A 16,074-nucleotide genomic window follows, 5' to 3' on the forward strand; every position below is an offset into this window, starting at 1 on the left:
CTCTGCACTGAGGACAATACCCTTTTCTCTTCCCAGGCTTCAGGGTCGTTGCCATAACAAACTTTTGTTTACTTAGAAGGTCCATAAAAGCTGAGAAAACCCAAACTTTGTGTTGTGTGGAAGTGTGAATTTTTTGTTCTTCAATTATTTGACAAAAATGAACTCTGCTTTAGCACATTACCCTTCTCACACTCAGAGTAATGTCTGTAACTTCTCTGCCATCTGCCTATCTGCTTATTTCCTCAAAGAAAGTTTCTGCTCATTTCAACAGTGTTAGGAAAAAAAGGCACACATATTGTAATAAAAAATATTGAAATTGTAATAGCAGAGTGTTTTAGTAAAATAAACAGAGCAGAAGCAAACCCATCCTAGCTCCTTTATTCATGATCCCTTGGGCGATTTTGAAGGAGCAGCTACTCACCATTCTGGGTCAGCTTGGTAGAAGAAAGCTGCGTGGAGACTGAAAAGGTCTCTTTGGTGCTGCGCTGGAAGATGAGGCTGGAAGGGATGTTGGGGCAGCCATTGTAATCCTCTTTGCAGCAGGGCAGCCCCAGGTAGAGCGCGTGGTTGTTAAATGTGCTGTTCTCATCACACTGCAGGGACAGGGCAAGGGAATTGTACTTAGTCTCTCACTCCACATACACCCTGGCAGCAATTGCCTAACTACTTTTATTGATTTTTTTGAGTGCACAATAACATTTCTAAGAAAAAGCTGTTCTTTGGGGCCTGCACATACAAAAACCAGGCCCAACTCTACAAAATGTTGTCTCCTAACCACTGGCTTGTTAGAGTTTACCATGGTCTTCCCATCGTACAACTTAGTGCTGCTGTCTGAAAGTCTTACTGAAGAAATAAACCAAGGTAAATCAGCAGGAAGCAAAAACCCTAAACAGTTCCCAACCCCCTTGCTACAGATTTGCCAAGCTGTAGCCCTGTGACAGGATGCATTTGATGTACAGCATAATACAAAGGGAGAGAGTAATGCCATGGGCTGGTAAAACTGCTGACATGAGTGTGTTCAATTTAGACATGGATAGATTTAAAAACAGAGAAATCAACATTGTCTGAAGGGAAAAGGTGAGGAGAGAGGGGATAGGAAGGAGAGGAAGCAGAGGAAGGAGAGGAAGGAGGGGAAGGATAAGAAGGATAAGAAGGATAGAAGGAGAAGAAGGAGAAGAAGGAGAGGAGGGAGGAGGAGAGAGAAGAGAGAAGGCTGTACCCATATCCATGCAATTTTGAATTAATAAAATCTTGAAGGTGTTCCTTACATACTTGTAATGAAGGAGTAAAAAGATAATCTAATGACCATTACTTATTTAAATTGAAGTAGAGATGAGTAGGTGAAAAATCTGCAGAGAAAAATTGGTACCTTATAAACATAAAGCTCATGGATATCATCCGACAAGGTAGTGCCATCATCTCTCATCAATGGAGTGAATGCAAAACCAAAGAGCTTCTTTTCTCCCTTGTCTTTAGCTGTAGCAAAATAGAAATAAGGAATTACATTTGTGCATTTTCTGTCTGTCCATATATACCACAAGGTTATTCACTAACTTCTCTGCATGCCTAACGAAGAGCATACAGGTTACATAAGAATCAACTATGTCTAACTGTATGCAAATGACCAACAAGCCTAAAAAGAAGCACAAATATGCTGAACATAGAGAAGTAGAAAACAAACATGCTGTAAAGAAAACATTATACAGGAAAACACAGCAAAAGAACAGCAGGGGAGAACATCTACACCATGTTTTGCCCTGCACTGATCATTCATGGTGTTTTTAATGTGCTGCTTAATAAATACAGCAACCAGTTAATTAGCTGTGCACTTTCATTCTGCTTTAGGGTGAGACTTCTTTCCTGCATTCCACCCAGTTACAGCCTCATCCAAAGAGAAACTGACAATGGAAAGCCCTCAGCTTTAGATTTCTCTTGGTTAAGTTTTGCACTCACTGGAGCAATGTCTGAACTCAAACCGGAGGTGGGATCCACGGAACCTGTCAATGGGGATGGGCAACTTGATGATTTCCCCCCATCGAGGGCTGTTATTGTGGTAAAGGACAAAAGAGTGGTATGCACTCCTGCTTGGCTCTCCTGAACCCAGGCTGATGCAGTCCTGGAACAAAAGAAAAGGATTTAAGTTTAGAAGACATCACATCATTAGAGATGAGTCATTTTATTACATGGTGATAACCTTTATATAACTCATATTTTTCTGTAGACATAAAGGAAGAGTCAGAAGCAGAAACCCAGACACAATGAAATCTCAAATATTTTGAAGAGATCTTTAAACTGTTTTGGGTCAAAGGATGAGCCATGAGACCTATGGATCCTGGATGAATTCCAGTATCTTATGTTATAATTTAAGCTAAGTTTTCTATCAAGCATAGAACAGATACAATAAACATGTAAATCCAAATATATAAAGATGAGAGCAAACATTTAAAAATAAAGACCTAGCAGGACCATCACTTGTAATATGAGACTTTTCTGAAAATATCTTTTAATCAGATTTCTGCTTCTGTATCTCAGTTCAGAAGTGATGCCTGAACTTTTCAAGCTCTTAAAAATGTTGGTCTTTTGCAACTGCAACCATCCAGCCTCACCCAGAGAATTCTGATCCAGTTGCTTAACAAGTGGCAAGCAAATAATTTCTGTTGAATAGTCATCACCTAAAAACATAATGGGATCTAACTTTCTGCTTTTAGATGCAAAAAGCCCAGAGATTTTGAGCACTGTATGTATTCTCAAAACACAGATGAAGAAAACCATGACTTTATATCGCTAAAGAAATACAGAAATCCTTGGAATATGAGTGAAGAAAAGTAGGAGAAGCACTGAGCTCCTGAAATAAGGAAGCTGTAGGTCCTTTGTAATTAAGGCATGGAGCAGGAAGAATGTGGGTTTTTTAAAATAAGCACTAACCCTTGTTGGAGACCTACCAATTACACAGGGAACCAATAGATACATCTTGTAAAATCATGAAAAGAAAAAGAAAGAAAAAAGACAGCTTAAGGAGTCTTCACTTTTAGCATCTCTAAGGATAACGAATCCAGGAAGAAACAGAAGCTAAGCAGACCCAGAATGACACATGAAATATAAATTCTGAAGTAAAACCACTCCATGTGGAATAGTGTCATGAAAAGAACAACCAATCCTTTCCTCAAGGCATTTCCAAATCCTGTCCCACAAAATTTCAAACAATATTGATTTGATTCTTTTATCTGTAATCAAGAGACTATCAAGTCAAGTATATCCTACTGACCAGATCCAGTTTAGTTTTTAGCTTGGCCTGTGGTAATATTTTTCTGGCTCTGAGAAAGTTAAGAATTTGTGAAAGAGCACAGAAAAAAAAAAAAGCAGCACTCTGGAATTTTGGGATTCAATGCAAGAAAAGCCTCCCTGGGCAGAGACTCATTGCAAAGGCTCACATCCAAATGGAGTGACTGTGGCATTGACTCATAAAACTCAGTCCCCTCAACTAAGTCTTAGTAACCATATGGTATGTGCCACAGTCCTGTCATAAAGGTGATTTATTTAATACAGCAACAAGAATTAACTTGCAGATACTAACAGACTGAAGTGAAAATAGTGGTGATAGTATTAAAAATCAGAATGCCTGCAATATTCCAGCTATATTTTGTAATAAGAGTAACTTGTTGGGCTTCAGTACAAGAATTCTGAAACCTCATTCTGTGTTAGGTTTTTAAGAGAAAGTACAACAGTATTTTTATTTCTTCTGTAAGAGAAAATTTCTTCAAATTTTTATGTGAGCTTTCTTCTATTGCCTCAAAAAATTACCTGCATTGGCAGACAAGTGGTCAGACTTTGAACTCTGTATCTTGCTATAAAATTTAAATGAATGAACAGGTAAAGTGCCTTCCTTCTGGTTGTTAAGTTAGTTTCTATGCATTTATACTACAGTCTGACAGAGAAGATTGTTTAACCTTTAATTCTGAATTGTGATCTGCAAAATATAAACATGAAAGTAGTCTCTGTAAACCACAAGACCAGTGAGTGCAATTGATACTTTTTTTTTTCTAGTTCTATTCTGCAGTTAAGAGAGAAAGGAAATGTACCTGGGTAATGAAGAGTTCACATTAAAGGGAAGGAGACTTAAAATTCCAGTCTCCTTATTTTTCAGTATATATGATAGCTCATAACTGAGTATTTCCTATGCAGAAAAAAATTCTCCTGTCTGCATGTTTGAAATATTGGTCTTTAGAAATCATTATGTGTCATGAGCCAAAGAACTCCCTGGCTTAAACCAAGTATTTGTTGCTTTGACTGCACCTATACAGTGGTGCAGTAAAATAAAATTGATACAAAGAGTTTTTAAAATATGTGAAATATTTAAAACCAAAAAAAAATCCTTTCTATGTAAAGTTTCTCCTTTATGACAAATGCTCATCTCAATTTTCTCTAATTGGATTGAACACCTTTCACTATTCTGTGCTTGTTTGTACCAGGTCTGTTCCATTACCCCATGTAAACCCTGAGCTACTGTTGCAGTAGTAATAAGAGGCAAGGGTAAGAAAAAGGGAACTCGGTATCTGTGAATGACCATTTCCACCAAAACCCCAGAAGTGAAGACTGATAATGTCTAGAAATCATATGGCTTTTATACTTAACCATTAGCCACAGTCACAGCAGCATTAGCTGCCATTATGTACCTTAGCATGTGAAGATGCTGACATGGCAGACTGGAGGGTAAAGCCCTATGCTGGGTTTTGTCAGACTGCTGTGAAGGGATGGGATGATTAAAAATGTCATTCAACTGGAAGGTGTGTCTAATGAAATGGAACAGAAAGCAGCAGCTATGAGCACAGACCAGCTCCTTACAAAATATATACCTCACTGTTAATGAAATAACCAGCAATTGCAGTAATAGAAGTTCTCCTTTCAGTTAAAAAAACAGATTGTGACAATGAGTTTGGTACAGAAGAGCTTTGGTGTTTGGTCTCCTTTATGGTAATAGCTATGAAGGCCACTTTATTGCAGTGTAGATAGAAAAAGAAAGGAAGGGAGAAGTTATGATTAATGGATTTTAAATACAGCCACTTCTCCATTTCTGATGTTTATGCTCAGTTTATTTCTCCATCCTCATGCCCTCCCACAAAGCTGAGTTACCTACCTCATTCTCTGCCATAGTAATAAAAGCAAGAAGAGGAAGACAGAAAAACACTGAACATCACCATCCACAGATGGAATGGAGCCAGCCCAGGGTGAAAGCCAAGACCTTGGAAATAAGGCACTCACATTTATTCTTTTCAAAACTACACTGAGTACCATAACTCAATTTAAAAGTCTCTCTTGTAATAACATTTCTTCATGTTGTACAACACACATTACTTACTTTTAGCTATTTGTAATACACTCTTTGATTCTTTCTGACTACATTTACCCAAATTTTCTCTTTTTTTCAGCCACTGGTGTGACATTTTGAAATTACATAAGCTTTTCAGTTTAGGAATATTTTCTCCAACTCCCTTATTCCTATGTAGGGAAAGTGCTCCAAATTCTTGCAAATTTACAACTGGCCACTTCCTTCAGCATAATCTGGAGTTTAAATACTTACCAAAAAGAAAAAAAAAGAAAGAGCAAGTTTTAGTTCAGCACTTCCCTTGCCTCAGAGACGACAAAACGAGTGCATGTCCATGGAGCAAGCAGATGGCACCTAAAGCTCAGAGGACATAAACACTCACCTTCAAGATTTCTCCATCAGCATACAGCACATACATGGTCACTTCAATGTTCTTCTGCACACTTTTCCCACCTCTTTCAAAATCCCCCTTCTCCAAGGTCAGGTACAAGTCATTGCGGATGTCACCTGCAGGGAGGGAGGGTCCCGTGCTCAATTCAACACAGAAGGCTCACTGCAACATTTGTGTTCTGCAAGACCATGGCTGATACCCAAATCATTCCAAGCAGCAAGTTAATTGTTAATAAAGATGAACATTTTAATACCAGTGCATAAAATCAGATTATTAGTGTTAGTAATGCCTTTATTAAAGTGTGAACTCAGAATCATCATTTGGGTTTTTGTGTGTGTGAGCAGGAAGGGGGAAAAAAAAACCCTTCTACTACTTTGACCAGTTAGCTGATCTGGAAGTATCAGGGTAACCCTGACAAAGCATCACTAAAATCAGGCTTCATATTTACTTTTTTTTTTAAAAAAAAAAAAAGAAAAGAGGTATTTTCTGATGATTGGCAGGAAATTATGTGCAGTTAGCTCTTCAATTACTTTATGTATTTTCATCATTTCTTTGTATTATAATAAAATAAAAACAGCCTTCCTGGAAACATGGTTGCTATTAAATTCAGATTGATTAAGTACTAATTTATGTTTTGGAGAGCTAGAGATTTTGGCTGGCCTCCAGATGAATGAATGTAAGAAATAAGAAAGTGGGCAGTATGTATACTTGCCAGTTTCTCTCTACCTCATTTTCAAGACCTTTCAGAGCAAATTCCTGTATTCAGAAATACAAACACTAGCATCTATCTCAAATAGATACTAGCATGAAAACACTAGCATGATATCCCAAATTTGAGAGATTCTAAGTGACTTTTATTTTTTTTTTAATTTTTGATTTGGAAAACTCTGCTTTCAAAACGAATGCAGTCAGTTCTAAAAAGGACAGAAGGTACCACCTTTTTTTCTATAAGATTTATTTACTGTCACCATTTCATGATGACTTACTTGCCACAAAGGCAAGCACACTAAATGGCAATATATTAAAAATACAAAAACCACCAAACAAACAGAACAAAGCCTACCAAAAACTTAAACCCTTTCAAGGGAAGTATTTTGTTAAGCAGCCTCAAGAGACCAAATAACGCAGTAATGGGAATGGTTATCCAGCAAAGCAGAGGCTCCTTGAATGTCTGATTTCTTCCACCCCAGGAAGCTGATTCAGTTAAATCTGTTTATTAATCGGAAGCACAGTGAAATAGGCAGCATTTGCTCTCAGGCAGTGAGGGAATATCCTTTTGCAAAGAAGCATTTTACATTTTTCTTGAAGTCTAAAACCCCACAGAATTTGTTCCTTAATATACTGCAGGGACAAACAATAGAAGCTTTCAGTCCTGCCTTCCATTTTTATTTCTGCCAGCAAGGACAACTTTTTAAGCATGGAAAATAGTTTTCTGCTAGGAACTCCTTGTGAATGGGAATCTGTATGCAAAATGTCCTTTTTCCATCAGCCTCACTCTCACTGAGGATTCACACAGAGCTGACTGCTTGAAACAGCTCAGTTAGAGGTCTGAAAATGCTATGGCTCATTAAGGGGAAAAAGATGACAGTGAGAGGCTGGTGAAAGGACCTCAAATATTTGATCCATTTTTTTCTCATCAAAGAAATGTCATCAAATGCAACACTGTGGGCCAAAACAACAGAGAAAATTATCTTGCTGCTCAAAACCAAGCTAAGCTCCCTACCTATATGGTGACCATAGGAAAATCAAGGAAATTCAGAACTTATCACAAAAGGTAATTTAAGCAGGGACTTGTGCTTTGCAAATCCTCCTTCTTAATAAACTTTTTTCTTAGCAGTTTGTATAATGAGGAAAAATGTTTCAATTTGTATGCTATAACTCTGAACATAAATTAATTGTACTCACTATAATTAGCATTTTTGAGCTTCCTATTTATGACCTCTTTTCTTGAAGGCAGTCTGGCTACACAAAGTCCAATGTCAGATTGAAAATAAATTTCCAGCCTAAATTAAAGGCAGCATTTGGTTATATATAGCATCTTATCTTCCTCTAAGCTTAACAGGAGGGATATTATTACTTCACTAATTAAAAAAATGCCTTTGGGGTGAGGAGTAGAAGAATCTAAAAAATGGTGGGTTTGCATCAAAATGAAGAAGAAAGAAGGGAAAAATATTTTAGGGAGTATGGTGAGCCTTTTCTTTTAAAAAATACTGTCTGTTGAATCTTAAACAAAGAGGAAAGGTCATTAGATAAAGTAAAAATAGGAAAGTAAATTATCTGGAAAAGACAAAAAGCATTGGACTATCAGGTGTGGAGCTCATCAGTTGTTTGGTTTTTTTAAAATCTGGAATTTAAACTATAAACTCAAACCCTTCTATTTCTTTAAGTGGAAATAATCTTACTTTCTCCTTTTCTCAGCATTATTAGTTAACCACATCTCTTTCCAAGTCCTTGCAAGCCACTTTCTTCTCCAGCTGCTTCTGTTTCTGAGGAGTTTGAGCTCAGATGCAGCAATGGGATGCACAGAAGCTACAGCAAATGCTTCAGCCCCAAGCAGTTGATTGAAAGTTTTGAGTATGCAGATTGTAAGACTAAAGAAAACTGCACAAGGCCAGGCAAGTGCAGGAACAGGTAACCAGCACAGCTTGCACAGCACTAAACAAAAAGTGTGATCAGTGCAAGCAAGAAGGGATTCTTGTCAGCTCTAACACAGAATGACAGCTACATAACCAAGTAAAAAATTTTGGCAGAAAGGGCATTTCCCCATTTTAATTCCATTGTAAAAAGAAAAAAAATAAAGAACTTGGATAAAACCCCAGACAATTCCCCCTCTGCATTGCTTCCTACTGTACACACAGTACTGGCTCTGAAGTGACAGCAGCTCCTGCGTTCTGAGAGCAAGCAGCTCAGTGCTGCACCACTTGGGCCTCACTTCTTCACAAACAGAGCAGCGCAGCTTGTAAAACTGGGTTACCTGTGGCCTCCTATCATCAGCACAGGAATAAAAAAGTGCTATAAGGCTAGTGGGCCAAAGTATTTATAGACTAAAACCTGCAGATGACACTTTAAACTGAGGGCTCTTGATGTCAAAAGGCTGTCAAGGATGAACTGAAAACCAAATGAGAGCTTTCAGAATGGTATTTATTTTAAAGGCTGTCTTCCACAATTGGTTTCAATTTAAAACCAACTGTAAAGTGCTTTTTAGCATAAAACAGATGCAGTTCTAACACATGGAGTTATTCATTCCTTATAAAATATATTGAAATATAATATTTTTCACAATTATAAAAAAACCTAATTTTCTGATATTGATGCCTCTTTTGCGCTCCTTTCACCTTTCTGGGGGATTTGTTTGTTTGTTTGAATATATTTACAAATCCTTATGTCAAACAAATTTGTTTAAATTATAAATCATAAATTATATCTGGGTAGGGGCAGGGAGGTTGCTCATATTGAAATTAAATCATTTCTCTTATCACTTGGGACTGTTTTAATTGTAATGAGGAAAAAAAAGAACTGGTAGAAAAGGCTACATGAGGCTACATGAGAAATGTACTGGAATAATTACAGATTTTCTCGTTTTCTAGATTTGATAACATTAAGTAGTTCACTGGCCAATTAATTGTCTGGTATCAGAGTAAGCAGTAGATTTATCCTGATCAGATTTGCAGCTTTTCCCCTAGAAGACCAACCCCTTACATGAACTGGAATGTAGTAGCAATTTACAGAAAAACCTGCATTTAATCTAACACCTTTAATTAAGGCATCCTAAAAGATTTTGTATACTGAGGAGAGGAATGGTCCCTGGTTTATATATGCAAAGACTGTGTCAAAAATATTACATAATTCAAGCAAGTTCCTTCAGGAGAAAGAGGCAAACAAATCTCAGATGCCTGGATTCTAGCAAATGTCTTTTCTAACAGGGAAAGGGCAAGAAGGACACTCAAGAGTATCTTCCACAATGGCTTATGAAGTAAAGCCACCACCATACGTTGGTGTCCTATACATGGATGAACATCCTCACAACGAGAGTAAACCAGCATCACCCCACTGACTTAAATGCAGTTACAGCAATTTAAACCACCAAGGGTTTGACTCTGAAATACAGAGACTCAGTCCAGCAAGTAGCAAAAATCTTCGAGCCAAACTCTCAAATGCAGACTATTTCTGTTCAAGGACAGTGTCACAATGTGCTTTGGCTGGATTTGTTCTGACTCCTTACAGCGGTACCTGCTCTTCTGCCTGGCCAAGAGCACCACATTGACCCCGACATTCATCATGTCAGCTCTTCACAGCTCCTCTGGAGGCCACTGGCACAAGAACAAGGTGCCAGTAGCTGGGTCTGATCTCAAGCAGCATACTACACACTTATTAAGTTCTAGCTTTCTCCAAATGAAAAACATAGAGCTACTACTAAAGAGCAGTAATTCCAGCACAAAGTTAACAGAACAAGGCCCACGATCAACTTTGTGATCATCACATCTTTCTTTAGAAACAAACAGAGTAATGGAAAAAAAATGACCAAGTGCTCGTATGGGAAGGGTCTCGAATGCCCTCTGGCTTTCTTTCTGGCTGTTATGGTCCTGTTCTCAATCACAACTCAAAAGATGAAGACTGCTGCTTTCCCTTGCTCTAACAGTGAAGTCACCTGTGATGCTGGTGTAAAACTCTGACATGCTGCCCTCTGTATCACTACTTGCCTGTTAAAATGCAGAACCCTGCTACAGTCAGACACTGGGGATCACATTGGATCCACTGCAGAAATTCACTTCTTGACCCCTTCACCAGACACTCACACATTTTTTTAAAGCTTGTATTCTAGAAATAATTATGCTATGCAACTATTATTGGGATTAATACTGCAGCAGCAAGAGGAAACAGAGCTTTTATCTACTGCCTGTATGACAAGTTAAATTAACTTTTTTTCATAAGAACATGATTATGCAAGTTTAACTCTCTGTGCTCTTTTAGCTTGTGGTGAATAGAACACTCAATTGTTTCCAGAAAAAAGAACAATATTACTAGATTATTTGCCATCCATTGTTTGCCTGATATGACCAGAAAATAATCATACAATGCTCTTTTTAAATTCTGTGATTTCCCTGAAAGAGTTTCTATTCAGTAGTAGCAATCTGAATTTTAATGTGTTTTTTATTCTCTTTATCTTATCTCTAAAGTATTTTAGCTTTCCATTTCTGCCAGCTTATAAATGACCAAAAAAAAAAAAAAAAAAGAAAAAATTTAAAATTTAATTCTCCTTATAAATACCTTTTAGGGATAATTATTAAATATTTTCAGTCTCATTGACTATCCTGCCATGAACAGCTGACAGCAGCTGATGGATTTTGCCAAGTCTGTTTCTTAATGTATTTTTGCCATGACTTTGTGTTCACTTACAGAACAGATGTTGAGATGTTTCTCAACTTTGCTACTGGTTCATCTCTCATAGCTACTAAAATTTTCTGAAACATGGTGGTATGAAGAGACACGAGTCAGACAAAGTCTGTGCCTCTCTGTTACCAAAGTTTCCCTAAGATGTCATGATTTGCCATCTTTACCAATCCCCAACATTCCATGGAAGATGAAAATGGGACAAAGCAAGCAATAAGCAGACATTACACAGAAAAGCAGAAACTTACACCCAACTATCTTCATCTCTGCATCAGAAAGAAAGAGGAGAGAATAAAGGGATAGGAAAGGGAGAGAAGCCAGGAAATTAAGACAAGGAGAGAGAAAAAAAGAGAACAAAACATCACTCACAAGTAGAAGATGAAGCATGCACTTTTCATCAGAGGACCAAAGTAAAAGACAGAATACTTATCAGCACATGGGGAAGGGAAGGGATGTCCTTTGGGGACTGACAAACGCCATGCCTATGCAATAGATTTCTGATCAGCAACTTCTGTATACAAATAAAGTTGCAATCCAAAAGGCAAGCAGCACATGCCTCATTGCTTTTATCTCTGGGGAAAGGTAAAATTGTCAGGATCAGATGGACAGTCTTAAACCCAGCAGCAATTTAGAAAAGAAAGAAAGAAAAAAACAAACTGAAAAATGAAAAAAACCCACCACACCTCTTCCATGAGGTTGGTTTGACTGAATCCCTTCTGATTCGGACAAAAAAGATAAAAGGAGTCTTTATTATGTTCTTCTCAGATCACAACACAGTAGGAAACAAAGAACATTTTATCTTTAGAAATAAAGACAGGCATGGTCACTTTCTAGGATGTTTCTTGTTCTGCATAACCATGCAAGATATAAGCACATAAAGGCCAGTTTCTCTTTATTTCTTAATGACAACCAGTTACCACTTCTGCTTATATCTGAGGGAAAAAGAGAGCTTGATACAGGAACTATTATTGCCACTGCTTAGAAAACAATACAGGACAGGAAAACTGTGATAAGACAGAGCTACAGAACTGTAGTGGTTAAGAAATTAAATTCATTTGAAATGCTAAAGCTATTTACTTGTTTTAAAAAAGGATTTCTTGGTTTAGCAGAAGGATGACTGTATACTTTATCACTACCAGGTAATGTAGCCTTTACTCATTTATTCATTCAAAACACTTTTAAACCACTCTGCCTTGAAAAATCTACATCCACTTGCAAAATACACATCATGAACTTTCTGTGCTTTTTTTCTGAAAGGGAACCCTGTCTTTAATAAGAAACAGTTCTGAAGCAAAGCAAGGAACAGGTAGTTTGACAAAGACACTTAAAGCAGCAGACATGTTTGAGAACTGCTAACGTGCATGACACTGTTGGGTTTATATTAATTTGGGGGGGGGAGGGAGGGAGTTTTTTCTTTACACAAAATGAAGTTTGTTCTCACTTTAGACAGTACTAGTAAAGCTAAGAAAGAATGTTTGGTTCTGGCTGTTGCAACAGAAGCACAAAGGAAGCTGTTGAGCTCTTGTCCATGGGGCTTGGCTAATCCACCTGCAAGATAACTTTACCCAAATGTTCTCTCCTGGACATCAGGGAAACTCAGCCCCCAGTATTATCTATTGCTTTAAAAGCTACCAACAGGAGAATATAGGATGTCACTTGAATAATGTCTAACATTTTCATTAAAAAAAAATAATTATAAGCAATTAAAAATGAACACTGTTCACTGCATTAGTGAAGTTACATTATCTTTTCATCTATAATTCTTCCCAGAGATTTCATTATCCTGGAGAATACCCAGGATCATGAAAATTTTAACTCAGAGCACCATTAATGGTACTTCTCTTCCCATCTCATCTCTATTCTGGCATTGTTCTAATTTATCATTACAGTGAAACTCTATTCACATTTCCATGGCTGCCTTTTTTTTCTTACCTGGTGTTTAAAGACATTTACAAACTGCCTTTCTCCACAAACCTAAGGTTTTTATTTTTCAAATACAAATGCTTAAAGCTCTGCATATAAACACTCTATATGCTGACCTCTTGTAGCCCCCTTTGAATCAAGTTCTGGGTGTCCAGTACCCCCAGAGCATCAGTAAGAATTTCATAGCAGAACAATGGTCCTTTAACATATTTGGTTTTATCAATCAGTATTTTGAGCAGCTCTATCTATATGAACCCCATTCCAAATAGATCATCAAATGGTTTGGTTAGAAGAGGCCTTAAAGATGATCATAATCATAGTTCCAGACCCATTTTCTCTAACAAGAATTGTGATTCTCACAAACATGACACAAGCAAACACACGTGATCTTCTGAAGAGTATTCAAAACACTGATGGGCTGACCAGAGCTGGGAATATCTCTCCTGTACCTGTGTAGCAAGCCCTACAATGGGAGTGCTGCAAACATAACAATGGAACCTGCTTTTAATTCATTTATATGCCTAAGGTGCCTAGGCTGAGTATCACAAAGATCATAACAATGTATTTAAGATTTGGTGGACATTTTTTGCTTTGAGGCAGTATTTTTCATAGAGTTCTTAATCAGAAAGATAGTTTGGAAATCTAAATGAGCTGCAACAAAGAGAATGTTTTAAATTTAGGGACAGCAGCACTTTTTACATGAAAACTGCTAATCTGCTTGTTCAGGGCCTGAAAAAAAGTATTGCCCGAAACAGTACAGGGAGGACAGCCCACTCACTGTGCCAGCTTGCAGAGAGAGGCCAAGGCCCAGAAAATGAAAAAACTATTAAAGGGCACACTGGAGCCATAAAACTGCTCCTTAAGCTCTCTAAATTTCAGTGGTCTGAAGCACCTGAGGGACATCTCTATACATAGAAATGGAGGATAAAGCAATTCTTGCAGGAGAATCAGTTCACTTATACAGGTATATAAAAGTTATTTCTAATATTGACTTCTTTTAACTGTGACCTACCTATTCTAGCTGACACATCCAGCTGTGATCTCAATTAGAGCAGATGACCTTGCTGCAGCTTTGTCTGCATATCAACATGAAGTATTTAATCTTTCTTTATTTGATTGCTTTGGGTAAAGACTGGAATTGCTTTAAGGCCACTAAAACCTAAAAGTTGTAAGTGGCTTTATCCCACTTATATAGCCCACATCCTCTGCTGCTCTATTACTATTATTTTCAAGTTCAGTATTAAATAAGACACATACCAATCTAAATCCTTTTACTTTAGATTCTAGAAATTATTACCACCTACTCCCTGTTTTTATTGTGCTTTCTGAAGAGCTTCAGTAATGAGGCCACAACAACTACTTTTGATACTGATGTGTCACTGCAGTCTTTGGAGCAATAAAATCTGATACTTTTCCCATTATCCTTTCATAAAGTTTCCCACATCTGCAAAGTCATCTTCAGTCTTGGCTGGAATGCATAGCAATGAGACAGTATTTCAAATGCTATGCATGCAGTATAATTAGTGAGCCCACTTCTTTCTACACTGTAAAAATCAAGACAGTTTAATGCCAGGTCTTACATCTATGGATTGCACAACTGGTTAGGTTCAGGTCTCCTCCCTAAACAAGCTCTTGGATGTGCTGGGGCTTCTTCCACTTGTGCCAAAACAAGAAGTATCTCAAGCTTTTGCTCCAGAAGTAAGGAGGAAACAAAGTACAGCAATGCTTCAGCCAGGACAGCTGCTGCATGGACTACATGCTCAGTAAGAAAGCTTGAAAATCAGACCACATTTGCAGCCTCATGTATTGTCAGATATTACAAAAGGATCACACTAGATATAAAAATCAAGGTAGTAAAGTGGAAAATATTACTTCAGATTTTGGGAAGAAGAAATTTCATGCATTTTAAAAGGAATATCTCTATGCTTTGCATGCATGAGGATTATCCAACTGGTGGGGGAGATGGAGGGACTAAATCAAAGTGATCTTCCTAGATCACCTCCCATACCTGTGAATTTATTACCTTGTATTACTATAATGTTCATTGATTGAATTACTTTAGCATGCCTCCCTGAACCTGAAACTGACAACCTACTAATAAGTGAGTCAACCCTTCCCTTATTAATCTTCTTCAAGCAAAGCACCCAACTCAGTGGCACTTGTTGAGGAGGGTATGAGAAAATAAATGGCCAATATTTTAAGATTAGAGCTGTAATGTTTACCTGGCATTATAACATCAGGAAAACCCAGTTTCCTGGTAACAGAAACACCTCTGTTGAAGATCATTGGGTTTTCCCTTCGAATCTGATCCATGTCACCACGAAGAAGCTGAAGAGATATTATAAGTCCTGGGGAAAAAAAAACCAGAGATGTTAATCTTTTTTCAGACCTAATAATTAGATGTCTGTAGGTAAAATGCATGTTAGATGTCATCTAGATGTCATGCAGGTAAAATAATGTTTTGCTCCACAGTTAATTTGATGCAAATACATAAACAGATTTATTCTTTCGTTTGAAGTAATTTAAAACTGAAATGGGAAAAAAATTGATTTAAGGGATCAATTAAGAGTCTGACATTATATTAAAATACGCATTTTAAAAATCAGAATACTTAATTTTGCAGAAATGTCACAAGTTGCAGTGAATTACTTAGCACTCTTTCCATTCCCCAGAGACAGCAGGTTAAAACATATGTATGAGCATTGCAGCTCCTGTCTGAATTATCACATCACACAGTGCTATAGAGTATATCACCAAAGTATCTTTAAACCACTTAATACCATTTAAAAAAATATTTTTAAAAATCTCAAACCATATCTGTTTGCTTGTTTTTTCAACTCATTAATACAGGAATGTTGATTTTAATAAAAATCATTCAACATGTTTCTAAAGTACCAACTGGTTAAACTGAGTGGTTAAACAACAAACAAACTCTCTCAATGCAACCCTTTGTTCAGGGAATGAGCTGAGCAGCTGGACTAGGAATAATTATGTGGTTAATCTCAGTCCAACTGCTTTCTCTGGCTTCTTTTGATTTATAAAACAC

General features: G+C 37.3%; 1 protein-coding gene across 1 annotated transcript in view; it reads right to left on the reverse strand.

Moving 5' to 3' along the window:
* DOCK3 (dedicator of cytokinesis 3) overlaps positions 1-16,074 on the reverse strand; it is a 183,891-nt gene that overhangs the window by 60,297 nt on the left and 107,520 nt on the right. Inside the window, exons 15-19 of the mRNA XM_030458632.1 lie at positions 15,251-15,376; positions 5,706-5,830; positions 1,954-2,116; positions 1,370-1,476; positions 422-593 (exon numbers count right to left, since the gene is read on the reverse strand). Of these exons, the coding sequence (XP_030314492.1) occupies positions 422-593; positions 1,370-1,476; positions 1,954-2,116; positions 5,706-5,830; positions 15,251-15,376 (693 nt within the window). The remainder of the gene's footprint in view (positions 1-421; positions 594-1,369; positions 1,477-1,953; positions 2,117-5,705; positions 5,831-15,250; positions 15,377-16,074) is intronic.

This window comes from Calypte anna, chromosome 12 (assembly GCF_003957555.1).
Source record: "Calypte anna isolate BGI_N300 chromosome 12, bCalAnn1_v1.p, whole genome shotgun sequence".
NCBI lineage: Eukaryota > Metazoa > Chordata > Aves > Apodiformes > Trochilidae > Calypte > Calypte anna.